A 23092-nucleotide genomic window follows, 5' to 3' on the forward strand; every position below is an offset into this window, starting at 1 on the left:
AGAAAATAATGTCCAAACCTCAACTTGGAACTGCAAAATTAGAATTTACTTTCTCTCTCTACTTTCTGCCTTATATGCTCTTTTTAAGAATGTAGTTATGGGCTCAATGTAGTAATTTCAAACAAAAAACAAAGAATTCTAGTGTAGGGAAAAGGGCAATGGACTGTTTCTTTCTTTCTTTCTTTTTTTACAGACGAAATGATGAAAATTCTAGTGCTATTAACTATCCTCATGTCAAAAATAAAAATAATACATTATTATTAGGAATAATAATAATAATAATAATAATAATAATAATAATAATAATAATAATAATAATAATAATAATAATAATAATAATAATAATAATAATAATAATAATAATAATAATAATAATAATAATGATAACAGTAGTGATGATGATGAAGCCAAATGCCAAACAAAAGTAAGGAGGTTTATATCACAAGAACAAAAGAACCAGGCTACAGCTACAAGAAAATTGACTATGACTATGGGTGGTTCCCTCTACCAGTTGATAATTTTATCCGGTCACATCTTCCACCTTTTGGGGGGAAAAAAGACTGTTGTCCACAGACACATCACATGGATTATGAGCCAGTCGTGTAGGTTTGATCTAAATAGCAAAAATCCATAACATGTCAGGATTTAACCAATACACATCTATCATTTTTAGAAAGGGCTTTCTCCATCCTGATTCTATGTTTTATTTTTTTTATTTTTTTAGCATGAATCTCCTCCCTCATGCCTGGAGACGCTGCGCCTCTGGCCCGCCCGGTGAGTTTTGTAGCAACAGTTGCCCTGTGAGGAGCGCCATAGTCACCGTAGTCCTGACGACTGTAACCCACCATCAACAACCTCTCTCCATCATTACCACCTCCTCCACCATCCTCATCTTCATCTACCTGCCCACAACTCAGGTTTGGAAGATATATTGCACTTTTGTCAAACATCGCCACATTCTTTTCAAAGCGCTTTTTACGGTTCGCGTTTGTGCACTAGTTTTTTCCTCCCGTGACTGACTGAAGCCTCCGTGAATGACTGGGTTACTTTGCTAGCGAGGGTGTTTCTTTGTAACGTGTTAGCTTTTCAGCTAATGCTCCTTTGAATTGCCATAGCTTGGATGATGGGTGCTGTCACTTTTCTATTAAATGACTAAATTCGCACAAATTGGTGCACATTTGTACAATTTGTCAGGTAGTATTTGCTGGTGTATATTTTTCGATGCAGTAGTTTGTGTGAACACAAGTGTGTGCTAATGAAGGAGCTAGCTGGTCAGCTGGAGCAGCAGGAGCAGGTGTCTGTTGTTGCTAGGTTGCTAACGCCAGCCTCGCTATCCGACAATGCGCATACAAGACTCTCTTTTTGCTGCGGTAGATCGATATCATTTAGTCAGGTGGTTCTACTGGTGGTCCATTTTGTACACATATGGAGAAAAGATAAGAAGTACCGTGTGCTAGCTACCCGTATAATATCAGCTTGTGACAAAGCTAAGCCATTACTTTCCCTTTTGTCTTAGAAAGACGATAGCTTCGATGGCACTTCACAGTTGCTCTCCTTTGTGGGGATTGTTTTCCGATAAGCATCAGATTGAATGAGCAAAGTTTAGAATAGTGATTTGATAAAAGGTTCATGCGAAGTCTGCAAATGTCAGAGCAGTTATTACAGTGCTACATTAATCGTCCGACCTAATGCCATTTTGCGGGCATTGTGCATAGGTTTATGTGCCATCAAATATTGTTGTACTGCTGGGATTTTTACTGAAACTCAATGGCAACTAGTTGTAAAGCAAATTTAACAGTCATTAGAAATGCAGTGGACCTTGTAACTGCAAGCTGTATTTTATTTTTTATATTTTTTTCATTTCCTCAACCTTGCATCACATACATGTTTGACAGCTGCGGGTTTGATCCTATTTCTTGCTCAGCCACTGTCTGGAGACTTAAATATTTTCTCTGAAAAGTCCGTCTATTCTCCGTCTAGTTTAACATATTTTATTATATTACCACGTACTTTTAAATTGTCTTCCTTTCAAACGCACGTGCAGGTGAACCCTGTATAATAAGTAATGTCCACTGTCGGGTTTCAGGTAGATTCTGTGCAGGGTAGAGTGTACTATGTACATCTTGCTACAAGCCTGAGTTGAAAAGATGCTCAAATTGCTACACTGTAGTCATTATTCATTCATTCGGTGGTGGTAAGCTACTATTGTAGCCACAAAGCCCTGAGTAGACTGACAGAAGTGAGGCTCCCAATCTGTGCCATTGGCCCTTCCACACAGGCTGTTGGTGAAGTTTCTTGCCCTTGGACGCAACAACTGCACTTGTGAGAGTCAAGATTTAAACCGCAAACCTTCTGGTCATGAGACGACCCGCTCTACAATCTGAGCAACTAATGCACATGCGTTCTTTTCATTCTAATCATATCTCTCAACATTACATACTGAGCGGCAATATCCAACTTTAACACCGCTGACTTGTTCCAGACTGAGAAGCTATATCAAACTATAACACAATTCCTAATTCAACAGTGCCACCCCCTTTGGGAGATTATGACATCATCTTTATACTCTAATTGTAATGCGTCACACATATGTATTCATTTATTTCACCTCACAGTGATAATAGCAGATGGTGGAGTTGTCCTCTGTAATTTTTTACATATTTCTAAGTTGCTCGGTTTATATTGACATGGATGGGCCATGTGTTTCTCTGATTGGTCAATATAACTGATCATCAGGTTCATCTGAAGTTTGGAAGATACGATGAGGTCCCAGATGATAAGTTGTGTATAGAAGAGGAACAGATTGTTGGTTGGCTGCTGCTTGCAATGATATCTAAATTGAGCATGAGCAATGACACTTTCTTTCCTATATATATATATATATATATATATATATATATATATATATATATATATATATATACAATACACACAATGTATTATTATTATTATTATTTTGCTCATTATATCACCCACTCTATAGCCCCAGATTGTCATTCAAATGAACCCTTCCAAAACACACTTTTACACGCACATGCAGGAGTTTCAGAACCGCTAGTTATCTTCTCATGTTACCACTTACCTGTAGTCCGCCAGAGCAGAAATAGTGCCATGCCACCTGCTGCCTGGATCCTGTTACATTTCCAATCACTTAAAGAGGGGCTGATTAATTCAATTGTTCAGCCAGACATTTGCATGGCTTGGAAACATGTCAAATTATTTTTTCTTGGTCTGATTTATACATATTGCCTCATATTATCTTAGTTGGACTTAGTCATTTTGAATGGCAATGTGTGATATTTTTTGTTTGCGATTCCTTTAAATACAAGTGTAGAATTATTTTATTATTATCTCAGAGAACAATATAGTGCGCACTTTTCATCTTTTTAGCCAGCGGCTCAGATTACCCCCCCCCCAAGACAAATTATTATGTTTTATCATCATAAAGGCTTTTTTTATGTTTATGTTATGCAAAATTTGAGAGAACAAAAAGCACACCAAAAGGTTGTCCTCCGTGTTTTTTGTTCCTGTGTTGTTATAGGGCTTGCACTTGCTCAGTGGAGCACAGCGTTTAAGTGGGCCACAGGGGAGTGCCTGAATGGTTAGACGGGAGGTGTGTGTTGAGGGGGTTGGGGTGATGCAGAGCCCTTTTTTTTTTCTTTTTTTACATAGGTGGGCTTGCATGTCTTGACGATTATGATCAAAGCATTGTTTTTTTTTCTTTTAAATAAAAAATAGTTGAGGAATATTTCGGTGTAGTTACAGTAAGTGTGCTTTGAACTTCAACCCTGTTCATAAAAGGCCATTTGAAATACAATAGTGAACTATTCCTTTATGGAAATGAAATCGTTGAATAAAATGTGAATTAGAAATAAACCTCTGACTATTGAATGCAACTTAATGTAGCGACATGTGAACTTATATAAACTTTATGTAGCTATAACATCAAGAAAAGCCAGTCTAATGGCACACAAGCATAAAGGGAAGGGGCAGGTAGTCCCTGAGGAGCTTGGAAGTAGTTAGGAGAATAGTCTTAATTAACCAAGAGAGGTTTGTTCATGGAAACTGTGATGGGAGGAGGACGTTGCCCCGGGAAGAAAAGGGTGTTATTCATGCTACCATTAACTCGCCCACCATGAGTTTGTTGGTTCATTGCTCGACCATAACATGATGCCGTTCACGTTGGACTAAGTAGGACATGAGTTGAGAATCCTCTATTAAACATTCTGTCTACGATGTCTCAGCATTGTTCTGTTTTGTTTTTCTAGTGTTAAAATTTGTTTTGTCCTTCAGTAGATTGTAAAAGTAGACATTTGTGTGAGAAAAGACCTTTGATCTATGTAATTATAAAGCATTTATTGATCGTGAACTAAAAGGCTAACTGTTGTTTAAATTACATTTTGTTTTATGACTGACAGTATTGCTCCCTGGAAGTTGTGAAACCTTATTATGAACTTGTTACAGTGAAAAATTGGAATGTTAGGAATGAATCTCCTTAATAAAATGTAAAATGATAGTTTTATTGTTGTCTTTACTTTTTATATTTATGAGAAAAGCAACATGGTAAAAAACATTTAAAAGGAAAGAAGAAATTTTAGCATAATTTGGAGGTTAATTGTGAAACGGTAATCAATGAAATATTTAGCTGGTGATTCAGACCTAATTTTACATCAGTAAATATAGGAACAGTGCAGCAACTGGAAGCAGCATTTATTTGGAGTTTGTTAAAAATTAACTTGTTTTTATGGTGGTGAAGTGGAGACAGGACCATGTGTCACTGATGCCCAAGGCTCTCAGTACATAGAGTACCAAAAGAATGAAACAAAATGCTCTGTGCATAGAAGCATTGATTTAGTGCAAGAGAGTGTTTTTAGCTTCTAAACCATAAACAGTCTGATTGAATTCAATCATCCACAGTGTGTTGCCTTTGCATATCAGTGGTGGCTAGTGGTCTTTCAAACAGGGTGTGCATACACGAGTTATTTAGACTTTTGACTCATTGATCAAATCAAAATGTCAATGTCTCAACAATTGAATGAGGCCTAATATTTGGGGGAAACATAGTAGTCTATTCCTATATCAGCAACTAAACCAAGACCAAAACAAGGTTTAAACTGGAACAATACAAAACTTGGACTAAACAAAGAAAATGTGACTAAACCAGAACAAAACCAGGTCCAAACTAGGTTAAACAAACAAACCAGGCCCACATTAAGCCTAAGTCACAACCAGACGTATGACCTTTTGTCCGTGGGATTTTTGGCGTTTCCCAAATCGCTGCATTTATTTTTTTGTTTGTGGAGAACATAGTTCTGGTGTAAGATCACCGCACACCCAACATACAGCCTTAAAGTCGAACATGCGTCACAGGGACGTACGGCTGTCAACCTGCAATAAACATACTGACTGTGGGTTCCATGCGGGCTTCGTATGAAGGTTGCAAGAAATGCACACGATCTGTATGTTGTGTGTACCAACGCTGAGCGTTTGTCACAGAGATTACCCAGCAATTTGAGGGTGTATATATTTCAGTATACTTTCTCCCTGTGAATATGGCGATATCCGCTACACTGAGAGAATACGACACACTCTTGGTCTGCTGGCCACTGTCGTGGTCTTCATTCTCTACATTCTGTCTTTCCTTCTCACTGCTCCTTGCCTTTTCTCTCTCCTCCCTCTCTGACACCTGTTCTCTCCTCACCTTCCCTCTTCCACTCGGCATATTGCAAAAACTTTGTACAAATGGCCACACCTCTGAAGCTTTATATATCAGAGTTTTCGTGCGATTGATGCACTCAACTTCCTGAATGGGAAACTTACAATCGTCTTACTCAACATTTATGGAGGACGTACGAGATATAGGAACGTGCGTTGGCTGCACTAATGCACGAAGTCCGCATGTGCGACACACAAAAAAAAGTTTAGGAAAAAACGTTGTTTATATTTCTATATGTTTATATCTCGATATCAATACGCTAACGATATATCTTTCAGCCCTAGCGCCCGTAGAGTTTGTGGGACATGACAAAGAACCTTTGCGGCGGGTCTGCGGTGGGTCTGCGGCTTGAAATTACGTCAAGGCAATCTCTCCATGCGTTTCTTGCGTTTTTCGCACGTAGATCAGCCGTAGGAGCCTGTACGACCGGTTGTGACCTGGGCTTTAGGGCTAACTCTGAGTTGTTGTGCTTGTGCCATGATGTAGCTGTATGTGGCTAAAACAGCTGAAGCTGGAGAAGCTAATGCCAGGAAACTCTTTTTCCTCTAAACAAAAGTCTCACACACACAAAAAAATGTCCAGAAAACATGACGTTCATGGCTGAAATAAAGTCCATCTCATATTGGTCTTTTCATTTTCCTCATGACAGCTGCTAATGCTAATGCTAATGCTAATGCTAATCAGCATTCAGCCGGTGGGTGTTACAACCCGTCCTTTGCTATGATGCCGAGCATCTGAGCAAATCATAGTCAGCCAATCAGAGGCTGTAATCTAGTAAGTGAGCTTCAGGCAGATCTGAGGGACGACAACACAGCTGACTTTCTCATACAATTAACACTCTTGTTTCAGAAAGCGTTTGAAATTCCAGTGGAATAAGGGTTGTTTCATGACCATGTTTTTTGTGACTGTAAATGTATATGTACTTTGTATTTCTATTTTGTATTTTTGTGAAGCACTTTGTGACTTTTGTCTGTGAAAGGTGCTATATAGATAAACATTACTTAAGTAATTTGACATTTGATACTTAAATTTGCAAAATGAAATAAATTTCATTTGGCAATTTTGTTTGTGAAATGTTGGGGGAAATTCAGCTTCCCTTATAGTGAAGGAGGAGCCGCCACTGATGCATATCCTGTGTTGCTCAATGCCGCCTTTTGTTTTTCTTCAGATGCACTGTTTCTGCTTCTATCTAATTAGTGTGTGTTGTTTAGACGTCATGCAGACCCCTGAAGCGGGTGCTGACTCCACCTCCACTATCCCCCTTCAGACCAGTGTCCCGGTTCAGCCGACGGGCTCCTCCCAGCAGCAGGTACAGGTCTGTAGTCTGCATTCACTGCAACATGGTGCATTATAGGGCTGCATGATATTGAAAACATATGATATGCGATACAGGTGAGCAATATTGTAACAACATTATTGCAATATTTGACCAAACCGTTTCAACACTGTATGTTTTAATGCATTCAAACACACATTTCCAAAGGCTAAAATGAAACTACATTAGAAAAATTATGACTAAAATTGAGCTTTTGCACATATACGGTGGGTTTCATAAGTAAGTATTGGCCCCCCTTTAACTTTTCGACATTTTGCCATACTATGGACCATAAATATAAATATATTTCATTGAAATTGTATGTGAAAGACACACACTAAGTGACATACAATTATGAAGTGAAATGGAATTTATGCATGATTTAGAATTTTTTTTCTAAAAAAAAACAAACTTAAAAGTGGGATGTGCATAAGTACCGCCTCTCTTTCCTTTTAGTGCAACCAGTTGTCTTCAGATGTTGAATGAAGATTTCTGAATGATCACATGTTGACCCAATCACTAAATAGAGTCTACCTGTGTTTAATCTAATCTCACTTCAAATACAGCTGCTCTGTGAGGGTCTCAGAGGTCTGTGAAGACACATCTGGCCTCATGGCAGAGCGGCATTTTTAAAAGAAAACCATAAGAAGTCCTGTTTTCTGTTTGCCAGAAGCCATATGGTGGCTCCTGGAAACAGAAAATGGGACTTCTTATGGTTTTCTTTAAAAAAGGGCTTGTTCCAGCCACTCTTCCACAAAGGCCAGATTTGTGCAGTGTACGACTAATACCTGTTCTGTGGACAGTTTCCCCCACCTGAGCTGTTGCTCTCTGCAGTTCATCCAGGGTCATCATAGGCTTCTTGGTAACAGCTCTGGTCAGGGCTGTCCTTGTTTGGTCAATAAGTTTAGGAGGACGGTCAGGTTTGCAGTGATGCCATTCTCCTTCCATTCCTGGATGGTGTATTCAATTGTACTTTGACAGATGTTCAAAGCTTTGGAAATCTTTTTAAAACCTAACGCAGCAGCTTTATACTTCTCAATAACTGGTGTGTTTTTGGACTTCATGAGGCGTCTGCTCCACAATAGTCTCTTAACAGACCTCTGAGACCATCATAGAGCAGCTGTATTTCAATTGACATTAGATTACACACAGGTAGCCTCTATTTACTCATTAGAGCAACATGTGATCATGCAGAAATCATCAGGCGACTTCTGAAGGAAATTAGTTGCACTAAAAGGAAAGGGGGGGCGGTACTTTTGCACTTCACACTTTTCAGTTTTTTCTTAACAAAAAAAATAATTCTAAATCATGTATAAATTTAATTTCACTTATTGATTGTGTGTCACTTAGTGTGTTTCTTTCACGTAACATTTTTATTAAATATATTTATGTTTATGGTCCATGGCATGGCAAAATGCCAAAAAGTTAAAGGGGGGCTTATACTTATGCAACCCTCTGTATAAGTTTTATGTTTTATTATGGTTTTAGGCTGAGTTTGAAAAAACTTTCTTTCAGTCAGTTGGAAGACTTTAGTGACTCTGCAATATATTGTGGCTTCTTGCAATACAGAATCTGCATCACCTAATTTTGCAATGCTATATTTTAATATACAGTTGGAGGAAAAACTAAATACACCGTTTTGAATTTCTTACATTTCTGCCTAAATTTGTCATAAAATGTGGTCTAATCTTTATTGAAATCACAAGAATGAAAACTGTCTGCTTAAACTAACCAAACATTTACATTTGATCATATTTTTATTGGCCGTAACATGTAAACATTCACAGGAGAGGGAGGAATAAGTAAGTACACCCCCTGAATCTCAGCAGTTTTGTAAAGGTGAATGGTCCAAGATTCATCCTGAAACAGTTATTGCTACAAAAGAAGGATCAGCCAGCTATTTAATACAGGGGGTTCACTTACTTATTCCACTGTTGTGAATGTCTCAGGCTGTGAATTAATTTTTCCATTTACCAGTTATCCAGGCCCTGAGGCAACAAAACAGCCCCACACTATGATTCTCCCTGCACCATACTTCACAGTGAGGACAGGGTTTCCTCCACACATGACGTTGTGTGTTCTGCCCAATCTATTCAACTTTGGTTTGGAAAAGAGCACTTGGATACTCCACAGCACTACTGATCAACCCAAAATATAATTGTTCTTCTATGTCCTGTGAATGTTTACATGTTATGGCCAATAAAAATATGATCAAATGTAAATGTTTGGATGGTATTCATTTAAGCAGGCACTGTTTACTCATTTGTGTGGTTTTAATAAAGATCAGACCACATTCTATGACCAATTTAGGCAGAAATGTAAGAAATTCTCAGTTTTTCCTCCCACTGCATTTAGTATATATTTTTTTAAATATATTAGATATATTGTGTAGCCCTAGTGCACACTTGCACCATTTCAGATAAAATAGGTGTTAATTTTCTCCAATTTGTCTTGGCAGGCCCAGACTGTTCAACAGGTTCAGCATGTTTACCCTGCACAGGTGCAGTACGTGGAAGAAAACAGTGGAGTTTACACCAATGGCAACATGTGAGTGTGTCTCATCCAGCACTGGGTCTATAAAGCCTTCCCCTGTCCTCACAAGTATCTCCACACAATCACTTGTGTCACATGCATATGTTCGTGGGGCTGTATTTGTCGTTGCTTATGTTTTGTGTGTTTGCATGAGAGCTCAGTCACCTGAACATGACCTGAAGTACACAAAAACCACTGAGGTCCCCAAGTCAGTCGAAATTAAGGGGACAGAAGGGATACACACACACGCACACAACAAGCTCAAGCTGTGTTTGCTAAGCTGAGCACACACTTAGATCACTGTGCATGTGCATTTATCCAGTGCAGCCGCCACAGCAGGTAACTCTCTTGTGTAGCAAAAAATGAAACTGCTGGCAAGCAAGTAAGTAACAAACAAAAAAAGATACTAATGACAATGTAGGGCTACAGCTAACGATTATGGTGGTAATCAATTAACCTGCAGATTATTTTTGACAGTGAATCGATGAATTGCTTGACTGTGAAACTGAAAGGTGCATGAACATTTTATTTTGTTCCTTCATGAAGCTAAAGTGACGCCACTTGAGGACATGTTGATGAGTAAACTTAAAGTAAACATTTTTAGGAGACTCTCAGTGCTTTAAAAAAAAAGTAACTGCAAATTGACTTGCTTTGCTCAAAGCTGCACATAAACACAAGCACAGGCCATTCTTCATTTGAAAGCTAAGAACCTCAAGAGTTAAACCACTGAGCTTTAATGACTGGCGGCTGCACTGGCACTGACTGGGACCTTATCTGGGACAGGAGCTTGGATTGAGGAAGTGAGAAAGACAGTCCGTTTATGTTTATTTAAACTAGGGTCTGACAACAAAGTGAAGCTAATTCTGCTTACTGAGAGGATAATTGTCTGAGACACTGACAGATGATATTTATAAAATTGACTATGTACAAAACGCTCTACATACTCTAACTTTAAATACGAATTAATCAAAAATACAACTTTGTATGTAATTTTTGCTCTCTTTGAGTCTGTGTATATCAGGAAAAAAAATGTAATCGATTACTAAAATAGTTGTCAACTATTTAAATAATCGATTAGTTGTCAGTAAAACCTCTGGGTCAAAAGTGAAAGTCAGACAATCTAGGTATGCTTTCAAATATAACACAATCTTGTAAAATAACTCTTTAAATTTGTGAAAACCCGTGCATAGTTTCCAGATATGTTCAGTATGATTTTTGCTTATTAACAACCCCTTTTAACCCATTCTATCTGTCTTTAATACAGAAGGTCGTACACATACTCGGAGCCACAGCTGTACAGCCAGAACAGCGGAGGGAGCTATTTTGACACCCAAGGAAGCTCAGCACAAGTGTCCACTGTGGTGACAACTCATGGCATGACCAACAACGGAGAAAGTGACAATGGGGGAATAACCATAGGCCTGACAGGGGCTCAGGTAATCAGCAATAGTTCTGGGGCCTACCTCATGGACAACGCTGGAGCCCACACTGCAACCCCGTCTGCCCGCGCTTCCCCCGCGACTGTAAGTATGCGCCAGGTCCATTCCTGCATGCTAATTTTACTGCTTTTTGATCAGATTCATCCAATACAGTACAGATACATGTATTTTTAATAATGCTGTCCTCAATTATTCATCACCACTGTTTTAACACTTGTAGTAGTTTAAAAGAATTTTATGTAATAAATAATGGCAGCATTAACAAATGGGTGCAGTGCTTGCATGTTGTGGTGCTTGCTCTGGGTATTCTCCTCTGTTTTTGTTATAATTTTTTTTTCTCCTACATTATATTATTTGTGCTTTTTCGTGGTTTATTAGATTGAAATGGCGATTGAGACACTCCAAAAATCTGAAGGTTTATCCAGTCAGAGAAGTTCACTGCTGAACAGCCATGTAAGTTGCTTGATATGTACAGGGTGGGGAGTGGGAACTTCCTGTTTTGAATATGAAAAAAAAAAATCTTTATTATAATTTTTTGCCTATCACACAACCTAGGAGATTCAATTTGACACAGTTTTAAGTCAGCCTCCATTGTTAATCGACCTATTCAGGCGATTTCTAACGTTTCGATCCACTCTTTCAAGCATATTGACTGGTATATTGGCAATTTCAGTTCGGATGTCACTCTGTAGATCTTCCAAGGTTCACAGATTGTTATAAACCTGGGATTTGAGACAACCCCACAGGAAATTTTAGGGGGGATAAATCTTCCGAGCTCACAGGCCAGTTTACATGCACTTTCTGAGAGATCAGACGCCCAGTGAAGACAAAACATTGTCTAATTCTTTAGATTCATCTCCACTCATACAAAATTATTTCAAAGAGAACGTCCCGACAAGGGCCACAGCAGGTTTAAGTGCAGAACATCCTTTCTTTCTTTGGACACATTGCTCATTTCTCTCAAGGCGTAGACCCACAATAAAATCGATTTGCGATCAGGTACTCAGTCTCAAAAGGCGCATTACACCGCAATGACAGAATGGCCGTGAGAAAAAATCTCCTGTACGGTTAAAAACGTGCTGCTTCCTCAACCACAGCATGTTTACAACTGAAACGGGTGTGGACACAAACCTCCTAGTCATCCCCTTCCATTGGGCCCTCTGCCACCAACATCACTACCCCCTTTTCAAATAAGAAGGTTCCCACGCCCCTCCCTGTATAAGTGCTCGTCCTCTACTTTCTGTCAGCCTCTTATACTTTATCTTGCTTTGCATTGCTGGTTCTTATACAAAGTTACTGTCTGTGGCAGCATTGCAGGCCTGGGATGATGCACCATCAGACACCTACCTGTCTGAATTCTATGAGTAACATTGCTTTTATTCCTTTGTAGCTTCAGTGGCTTTTGGATAATTATGAGACGGCTGAAGGGGTCAGTTTGCCACGATCCACACTCTACAATCACTATCTGCGCCACTGCCAGGAGCAAAAGCTTGACCCTGTCAATGCAGCCTCTTTTGGCAAACTCATTCGCTCAATCTTCATGGGACTACGTACAAGGCGCCTTGGGACGAGGTTGGCAATTTAGTGACATGTCATGAGTTTTTCATTGTTTTTGAAGAAATAACCATCACTGCTCTCCTTTTAGAGGGAACTCCAAATACCATTACTATGGTATACGTTTGAAGCCAGATTCTCCACTCAACAGACTTCAAGAAGACATGCAGTATATGGCTCTGAGACAGCAGCCTGTTCAGCAGAAGCAACGGTGTGTGTTTCCTCACAAACCAATGTACCTATTTCAGTTTTCCCAATTGTTAAAGAAACTAAATGCAAGTTGGTCATTTTATACTCACTACTGCCACTTCAGGTCCGAAGTAACAACTTTTTGAGACAGTGCAGGATTTAAGAGGCAGTTGTGGTGAACAGGTCTCATTCTACACATTAAGACATGGCTGGAGCATGTAGGGGGATGAAAATACTTTTTACATTTTTAAACTCTTTATAGTCCCTTTAAGACCGTTCTTGACACACTGCACACATTTTCCTAAACATTGCACAGCACACTTTAAAAAAATGTTAGCTTGTCCTGACTTGGTGGAAACTGAACTCTAATTGTTCAATTGTTGTGTTTTGTTTTGAGGCTGCAAAGACACATTATCATTGATATGAAAGAGTTTCATATCAAGTGCACAGGGATGTTTGAAGTGGGGTTCATGGGCCTTGCCCGGCTTTTCAAGGGGCTTCATTGTATGTGCCCACTGAGTTCCCGTACACGAAAACTCACACAAATTGGCACATGAATCCAATTGCGTGCGAGTGGGCGACATGCACAAGCCCCAAAGAAAATAACTCGCTAGCACACCCTTAGTATTTGGGACATGCATTTTTTGGCGTAGGCCACTAACATTTGGCACAGTGATAGAGCACATAGAGATAGAGAGATCATAAAACATAATTAGTGCTCCGCCCTCTGACAAAGACAAGCCTGATATTTTGGAGTAAGCTCAAACCTGGTCAATGCCATCTACAGACATGGGACTACAATATGTTTTCACGTAGAGCGTGCTTTTTTCCTACCTCTGAACAAATGGAGCTCTGTAAATGTGCAGTGCGCACCACAATAGTGCTCCTATCTATATACCTTGGAAAAGCAGTTTTTACCATTTATGACACTATATATACTATAATCCACACAATAAACCAAGCAAAAATTATATTAGACATTTTATTTTACACAATCTTAAAGACACAGACACTGACTTACTTGAACCTGAATTGCATAAACTCAACAACAACCAAAAAGAATAAAGAGAAGCATATATGCACCACTCACGAGAATAGCGCCCCCCCTGCTTATTCCTTGAAAATTGCAGGCCTAATGATTTGCATGCAATTTTGCACACACATTCTGCTCATGAAACAAAACGGGAAAGACTTCCTAGGGATGAATGTCGGCAAGGCCAGTAAGGTTTGTGAGGCTGGGGACGGATACAAGCCTGGGCGTGACCAGGGTGAGAGTGAGGACGGGGCTGGAGACGAGCTAGAGTGGTCGCGGAGAGAGGGAATCCCTGCATTGCCACTTGCGGCTTTAATTTAGTTTTGCTTCCATCATCCCCATGTCTTTTGTTTATTTAAGTTTTTGAGAACTGGCTTTGTCTTTATTTAACTTGTTAATGTGTGTGTTTTGATTGGCTTGGGTCCTTTTTTGGATCATGAGTGCTATGAGTGGAAAGTGTTCAGATGAGCAAAAATGTGTCTGGTCTTGTGAAAAAGTGTATGCAAACAAGAAAGTTTGCTTTCTTTTTCTTCAGTCCAGTTTTTAAGAAGTATGTGCTGTCAGTTGGCAGCTGTGCACATTGAATGTAATTTAGAATCTTATCAATAAAGAAAAACTGTACTTGACTTCAGATTTAAGCCTGTACAGAAGTTTGATACTGTCTCTGGGGACAATTATTCTGGAGGAGGCCAGCAGAACCCCAGTGTGGTGGAGCAGACGGTCATTGCACAGAGCCAGCACCACCTGCAGTTTTTAGGTCTGATTCTTCTGTATTTACAATATAAACCTTTTTGTACCTCCCGTGAACACCGTGTATTATTATGATTTTATTATTTGTAAAATCTCATTTATATTAAATGCTGTTACAGATGCATCTCGAGCCCTACCTGACTTTATTGAGCTGGATCTTGGACAGGGCAATCCTGATAACATCCCTCAAGAGGATGTGAAGGCACTGCAAACACTTTACCGAGAGCACTGCGAGGTAACAACTGTGCATTTATGAATACCACGTTGTGTATTTTTATAAATAAACAGTAAATCAGTGAAAATCAAGCAATGGCAAAGTTTATGAATGTTTGCCCAGTAGTAATGTAGTCATTTAGGAATATTTGTTTTCTTCTTATAACGGTCTTATGACAGATTTTAATATTTTGCCACTGTTAATTCTGCATATAACGAATTGTATTTAATGTAATGAAATTGCATTTCGACTAGGCTATCTTGGATGTGGTTGTTAACCTCCAGTTTGGCCTCATTGAGAAGCTGTGGCAGACATTCTGGCGTTATACCCCGCCTGATTCAGTAGAGGGCGCCACAGTAACAGAAAACAGGTACCTTTTCAATTTCTTGACCTGTGCTTGTGTGTAGCATTGTAGCAGCAGATACATTGTTCATATCAATATTGTTTGTTGTTTGTTTTTATTGTGGAAAGCGGCATAATTGAGGTTGAGGCTAGACTTCCTCGTTCACGGTTGATAGTTCTGTGTCGGAACGAAGCTGTTCTTAAATGGATGAGCACTTGTGACCATCTAATGTACCAGGCCCTTGTTGAGATTCTCATCCCTGATGTCCTGAGACCAATTCCCAGTAAGATTCTGTTTTGATAAAAAAAAATAAAAAAAAGGTTTTGTTGTGGATGTTTATTTAACAATGTGATATTTAAGGTGCCTTGACACAAGCCATTCGAAACTTTGCCAAAAGCCTGGAAGGTTGGCTGAGTAATGCCATGAATGCCATTCCACAGAGAATGATGCAGACCAAGGTAAGCCGTCGTTTACTTATGCAATTTATTTTAGAAAACAACAACACTATTCTTTATATAAATGGATTTTTTTTTTAGCTTCTTTGTTTTGTATTTAAAGCAGTACTAAGTAACTAATGCCCCTAGAATCCATAAGCGCTACGGCAGGTGTTGCAACAGCAACCTTTTTTACTCATTAATTGAGTGAATATGACGCTGACAGAAAAGACAAAGGGAGAGAGGGATACTGTGCGTAGAATTACACAATGGAGATTTTTTTGTTCACTCAAACTTGGCTGTAAATACTGTTAAAGTGGTGCTAGCCCGCAGTTAGCTTTCTCCGTTAGCCTGTTCTTCTTCATGATTCCATTAGTGTGTATTGGGGCCTCCAACCCGGCGGCAGGGAAGTTGCATTTGTGGTTTTCTGGCCAGAGACACGAGGGGGGTGAAAGACCCCCCCAATCATCCCATCAACACTTCAACACTACTCCCAGAGGGACTACGGAAAGGATGTATTAAGGCAAACAAGTTACATAGTGCTGCTTTAAGAGTTTGTCTCTATCCACTAGATTGCTGCTGTTAGTGCCTTTGCACAAACCTTGCGCAGATACACATCCCTGAACCACCTGGCTCAAGCAGCACGTGCTGTTTTGCAAAACACCTCCCAAATCAACCAGATGCTAAATGATCTTAACCGTGTGGATTTTGCCAATGTACAGGTCAGCTCACAATTTTTGTTATCTGTCTACATCACGTTTTCGCATCTTTAATTCCACCGTCTGGCAAGATGGAAGATTAAAATTGTAATAGGCTTACATCTCTCTTACATCTGTCATGAATAGGAGCAGGCATCATGGGTATGCCAGTGTGAAGAAGGAGTGGTGCAGCACTTGGAGCAGGACTTCAAAGCCACGCTACAGCAGCAGAGCTCACTGGAGCAATGGGCAGCCTGGCTGGATAACGTGGTCACTCAAGTGCTGAAGCCCTATGAGCATCGACCCAGCTTCCCCAGAGCTGCGCGACAATTTTTACTGAAGTGGTCTTTCTACAGGTTTGTCTTCATAAATGTCACACAGGTATCTGACTACTGTATGAACGTGCTCTTTTTTTTTCACCCTTTAGTTCTATGGTGATCCGGGACCTGACCCTGCGTAGTGCAGCCAGCTTTGGGTCATTCCACCTGATCCGCCTGCTCTATGACGAGTATATGTTCTACCTGGTGGAGCACCGTGTCGCCCAGGCCACAGGGGAGACTCCAATTGGCGTCATGGGCGAGGTATGTTAACTGGCAATTGTTTCCAATCATGAGAACTACATTATTGTACAGTAATCTGTTTTTTGTTTTCAGTTTGACAGTTTGAACAGTTTGACTCTCTCCAACATTGACAAAGGTTTGCTTCCCTGTTGATATAATCTAGTTCTGTAACTCGTAACTGTGTCTTAACGCTGCTTATCTTGTGTCTCTTGGATAGATGAGACGAGTGGATTGGACAGCGACTTGGAGGAGGACACAGAAGCATCTGGTGAACCTCTAGCAAAGCGGGAGAGGTCGGAGCATGAGGTCATCCAGGTGATCCAGGTGGGAGCGCTGGAGGATGGCTCTCACCCTGTAGTGGGGGTGGTTCAGCCCGGTGTCCTACACTCACTGCCCCAGCCTCCACAGGACCACAGCGAGCACATCCTGACCCCTTCATCTGCCACACCAATCATTCGCCACTGCAGCGCCACGGGCAACACCTATGCTTCGGTTTGAAGATGTTAGGGCCAAGCCTTTACACGGCCACTTCACATAACTCTTTTATACAGATGTTTTTTGTCTTCATGCTGCGTCTGTCTGCTCTTGTGGGGGGCACTCTTCTCTTTCTACGCAGGCTTGTCACTTGTGGTACTCTCAAGCCACAATGTGCTGTCCATGTACTACTATTCTTTTTCTGGATGTGGTTGTGTCGTCCATTAGTCTGTGCTCATACAGTGTGCCAGCTTCTAGGAAGAATACATTTGATCCATGTGTTTATCACACAAGGGAAATTTCTTTAAAACTCTAGCTCAAATCCATGTCACTTGTCCCAGGGAAGTGAAGTTGTCCACTCAGTCCACATTTGAAAACATATTTTTTGATGTACCTTTTATATTTTAAATTGGTATTACTCAAAATCATGGTGCTATTGTACTTTTTTAATCCTCATTTTGGAAACATGATGCATTCTGTTATTTCATCTTATTATTTTATTCTTCTCAAGGAAAACCCCACCAAGATTCAAAATCTCTATTTCAGGGGAGTATTGGTCCCTAAGGGGGACCCTATGTTTACTGGTAGGGGAAACCTGAGTAAACCTACACAAACTCCACGCTGAGAGAACCCACTCGACCCAGGACTGAACCTGGGTCTTTGCTGTGAGGCAGGAGCACCACCTAGCTGCCCAAACTGGCATGCAGTCATGCAACTGACTTGACTAAAATAAAATCCAAGTATTGTGTGTTGCTAAATAAGAAAAAAAGGGGGAGATGAATAACTGAATATGGAAAAGGAGTTATCTGGCAATCTTATCGTTTGTTACCCGTCAGTCACTGTATAGATTTTAGCGTTTGGGATATAAAGCTTAAATGTGCTGCTATTTAAGCGTAGATAGTAGTGTGTTTGAACAGTCAGGCTGAAGTATGCTGTACAAAACTACTTTTTCTATGCTAGCTTTTCTATGCACTTGGTGCATAATGCTTGCCTTTTCCATTTAGATGCTCTGTAGTGTGTACTGGATGTGTTTCTGTTACATGTAATGTTTTTTAAGTTTACAAAGGACCAAAAACAACCCATCCAGGAAGGAGAGTAGTTTCCTGTCCCATTGTGCCATGTTGCAGAGCAAAATGAATGTCAGGGATTATATGTACCTCGGCTTTATCATAGTGCCTTATCGGAAAATGCAGCTGTGCTCAAGTGCTGACTGTGGTGTAGAGTCCACTGCCTTTCTGTCTCTTTCTAGCCACACATTTGGCTTTCTGGTGACTTGTGGCTGGATTTGGGCTGGTTCATAATTGTTGAAACCAAGAGATACGCCGTCTTCTCTTGGCAAGCACTACAAAGCTTCAAACATATCAAAATGTCTTTTAGCCTTGTTCCTGCCCTTGCTCCGCCCTGTTTGTGCATTAGTTTTTGTGAAGAGCATGTGTAAATGTTTGTGCCTTTGTTGACTTTACTTGTGTGTCTGAACACATCTGTCAGTCGCCCTACCTCAAACCAGTGGTGCCAGCCCTTTGACGCGTGCAGATCAGTCACCCAAAATGTGCTTTGCTTTCTCACACCTTACAATGTTTTCATTTGACTTTTTTGCCCCATCAAAGCTTAAAATTTTGGTTAAATCGTCCTCGTTAGCTGGATCAAACATAGATATTTTCTGATGCTCAAAGATATATAGAAGCATATATACATATATATGTACAGTATATGAAATAATGACCACTACATGTTGCTGTTGCTTTTTATGAGGATTTTCAGTTTTTATGTGGTTGCTTCTTTTGTAGCTTTTCTGAAATTAGGTCATCGACTGTGATCAGAAAAGGCTTGGGAACTGCTCATTCATTGGACTTCATCTATACTTGAACTCTTCTAGCCTTCTGTGTGGTGGAGAAATGTGAGATTAATCCTCTGAATAGGAACACTTTCTACTAACTATTTTTCCTTTATTGTCTTTTAAAAACGTCCCGTATTTCTATCTTTCTCTGAATATTTATTTATTGATATTTATTGTGTTAAATGGTGAATTATTCACAGCGAAAATAGATCTACTGTACAGGACTGGAATGGGTTTGTGACGTATTTACGGTTATGGTTAGTACTGTTTTGCTGTAATGACAAATCTATGACTTGGTTTTAGAGCTGGGTTGTGTTACTGTGTCTGTTTATCACTTAAAGGGAGAAAAGCAAATATTGTGTCACTATTTGTATTCAATTTGCATTTTTTATTTTATGTTGAAAGACTAAGGGAATTGACAAACTAGAGTTTGGGTGGTCCCCGAGAACTACGCTGCATTCTCTACACGTGTGTAGTGGTACACATAATGATTCTGTAGCCTTTTGATCCTTGCTTGGAATGCCTGGATTAGCCACTCTGACAAGTGAGCACATATTGTATGCTTGACAAAGTCTTCTTGTAAAAGATGCTTTTTGGCCTAATTTTGTTCCCACAATGAAACACTACGTTTATAGAGGCAATTTTACTTTCACATAACTGGTTTAAAACTGCAGGTATGAACTATAACAGGACCTTTCTCACAAGAAGCTTCAGATGCATTAAACTGTTTTTCTTATAAATGTTTGCTATAATTACTGCGTTGATGCTACCTTTAATTATTAGGTGCCTAAGGTGGTTTGCATTTTGTTTTGAAGCTTATGCGTATTTTAGGAAGAGAAGTGCTTTCTGGTCTTGCACATATGTTTTTGGCTGCTAGTTATGTTTTTTGTTTCCTTGTTTTAAGACAGCACGTGCCACATAGTGCTTTCTGCTTACTAGATTCTGCCTGCTTACACTGGACTAATGCTGTTGCTGCCAACAGAGCTGTAACTCAAGATTCAAGAATGTTTAAGTTAAGGCCGTTCTGTTCTACATAATGTATGTATACAGTATATTATTAAAAGTTGTCACTGAAAAGCTTTGTAACTGTCTTGCACCCTGGACAACATGGCAGTCTCACTGACCCGCAGCAGACTCTGGTGCCTTTGACTTTAGCCAGGCTGGAGCAGACGGCCTGGGTGACAGTCGAGTAATGGAGGGCCTTAGGTTTGTCATTGAAGAACCGAGGGCTGTGAACACTGGATCACTATTATTCACTGAAAACAACAAATGCAAATGAGTTTACACACAGACAGCCTTCTATTGTACATGACAGTTCTTGTCAGTAAAATGCTCTCTTTTAGATATACACTTTACTGTTTCGTTTGTCAGATTGATTTTTCTTAATGCTGTGACCTGTTTGACATTTCTATTTGGATGTTTTCAAGTGCCATTTGACAGTGACTAGTGAGTCGTGGCCATCTGTAGCACGCACTAATGCAAGCACAAGCATTTGGCAGTGGCATTTGGGGAAGTTTTTTTGTTTTTATGTACCCAAGACTTAAGTATGTAAATAGCTAAATATATTTATTTGTGCCCTAATTATGATTTGTGAACATTTTTCCTGACTTAAGTGCTTTGTGTTTTTATTTCTTCCCCTTTTGTTGTTTATGTATAACTGATATTATATATTATACATTTTATGTGACTTTGTGTTTCCTTTCTATAATGTAATTTCTAAAACTGGCAAGCAAACCGATGTGTGTATGTTTTCACAAAAAAATCAAGAATGATTGGGGGACTTTTATATTTATAGAAAAAGACATTTTGTGTATCGTATTGATAACTATAGAAATTATTACAGACACAAGTAGTTTGTTTTTCTGAATATTTCAGATCTCAGCTCAGGCTAGCTTCTTAGTGTTGTTTTCTTAAGATTTGTGACTTGTCTTTGCATTAATAAATGTTTTCTTGTTCAAAGCCAAGTTTCTTTTTCTTTTTAGAGCTTTGTGTACTTGATGTGTTAACCTCTGTCTCAGACATGTGACTGGCACTCTGGAATGATTAGGGTTTTGTTTGTGATGCACTCTTTTTTTTTTAATCCAGAGTGATGTTTGGAGAAAGTCTAAAATCAGATTAAGTGATTTATTTAAAGGGACTATACATAGTTAAAAAATGTAAAAACTAAGTATTTTCCTCCCCTACATGTTCCAGCCATATCCTAATGCAGGGGTCACCAACATGGTGCCCGCGGGCACCCAGGGGCCCTTTGGGACATGTCCAGTAGCCCTTGGGACTTTTTTTTTAAGTGTAAAACACTTCATTTTCTTGAATCTAATTTTTTAAATTACAGTTATTTCGGTTCTTGTGACTCAGTATGAGTTTAAAATAAAGCTATTTTAATATAACATGGGGTCAATATCCTATAAGTGAACAGTGTACGTTTAAGTCTTTAGGATTTTTTAACTGGTAGCCCTCGAACAACTTAATGCTCTTAAAGTAGCCCTCAGCTGAAATAAGGTTGGTGACCCCTGTCCTAATGTGTAGAATGAGCTCAGACCTGTTCACCACAACTGCCTCTAAAATCCTGCACTGTCACTCAAAAAGGTGTTACTTCGGGTCTGAAGGGCCGTCATGCACAAGCTTAATATAGAAGCTGTAGTTACGCGTAAGACCTGAGGTGGCAGTAGTGAGTGTAAAAATGACCAACTTGCATTTAGCCACTTTAATGCTCGTGGACTTGCAGGTAAAAATTTGCTGGTTCTCTAGGGAAAGTCAAAAGATGCTATACCCCTCTTCCACAGGCCGGAAGGTTAGTCTATTTGAAAGGGGACTATGAAATTTCATTAGATTAGAAATGTTTTGTTCTTTTTTTGCACTTTGAAATCAAAACAATAAATATAGAGAATTAAAATATGAAGGGGACAGAAGATCATTGACATAATACAGCACCACAGCGAGCCCATTACAATTTATTCAACCAATCCCAACATATAACCATCAACATCATTCAAACTTCAGTATGCATGACATATTTGTAAATATTATGGACATAAACTTGCATTTCCTGAAAAATGTACAACTTTTTTGAAAACACCTTTTCATGATTTTTCACTGTAAAGGTAGCAAAAGTATAAAATACTGCAACTGCTTCAGGTACACAGAGCTGCAAAAAGGAACAAAGTTTAATAATCAATGGAGAAGAAGAATCTTTGCAAGCAACATAATACTGACATAAACATAGTTGGATGACCTTTCACCTTTTTAGATATTTGGCTTCAGTATGGCTTGCACTTCCTCACAGTTATTTCCTTGCTTGTCCACTCAATGTTTTCCAGCACGATCAACATAAAAGTGGTGATCGAGAGTTTCAGATTTTTCAACCATTGCATATCAAAGACCAATCTAATAGGTGCGTTACTGCAGAGACAGTGATAGGAAGGAACACATTTTCATTCTCCAAACAAGTTATTTTTGCCATCACAAACCTGGCAACTTCAGAGATGAAGTGACAAATATAAAGGAAGAGAATCCATAAGAAGAAGAAAAAAATCCCTTTACACCCCATGATGATAGATCTGAACAGTGAGCAATAAAACAAGAAGGATGCACTAAGCTAAAAGGTTATATGGGTACAATTAGTAACCACACATGGAACTATGAAGGCAAAACTGTAAAAGAATAAAGTGCTAATGGACACAACATGGGCTTCTATTAAAAAAAATAAAGTTCCATAAACATCATCTCCTTGCTGTGGGACAACCCTCTCGCTACTTGAATACAAACAGTGTATAAAGTTGAGGGGCCTGGAAAAGATTATAGCTTTAAGAATTGTTTCAACATTTTAAAAGGCTTGCAGCTATAATGCAGTTTTAGTGTTCATTAAAAACAATTGAAAACAGAGTAAAAATCAAAGATAAAAGAAGAAATGCCGCAAAACAATAGTGATTACATTGAATGAGAAAGCGGGTGTTGAATCACGTGATTCTACTTAAATATTATGAATGGGGAGCCACTCCTTTTGA

General features: G+C 39.3%; 1 protein-coding gene across 2 annotated transcripts; it reads left to right on the plus strand.

The window, feature by feature from the left end:
* Positions 1-793: 793 nt before the first annotated feature.
* On the plus strand, positions 794-20993 carry rfx3 (regulatory factor X, 3 (influences HLA class II expression)). Of its 2 annotated transcripts, none has more exons than XM_079581078.1 (17): positions 794-917; positions 6928-7031; positions 9490-9578; positions 10828-11086; positions 11381-11455; positions 12393-12574; positions 12648-12767; positions 14411-14535; positions 14648-14763; positions 14997-15112; positions 15214-15368; positions 15446-15543; positions 16092-16241; positions 16365-16573; positions 16645-16798; positions 16871-16913; positions 16995-20993. In XM_079581078.1, exons 2-17 carry the CDS (start codon positions 6933-6935, stop codon positions 17273-17275), a joined length of 2271 nt encoding a protein of 756 aa, XP_079437204.1. In that variant the 5' UTR covers positions 794-917; positions 6928-6932; the 3' UTR covers positions 17276-20993. The 2 variants fall into 2 exon arrangements, with proteins under 2 accessions (XP_079437204.1, XP_079437205.1); XM_079581079.1 differs by having other exon boundaries at positions 6928-7025.
* Positions 20994-23092: the final 2099 nt, after the last annotated feature.

The sequence above is a fragment of the Gobius niger genome (assembly GCF_951799975.1).
Source record: "Gobius niger genome assembly, chromosome: 2".
NCBI classification, from domain to species: Eukaryota; Metazoa; Chordata; class Actinopteri; order Gobiiformes; family Gobiidae; genus Gobius; species Gobius niger.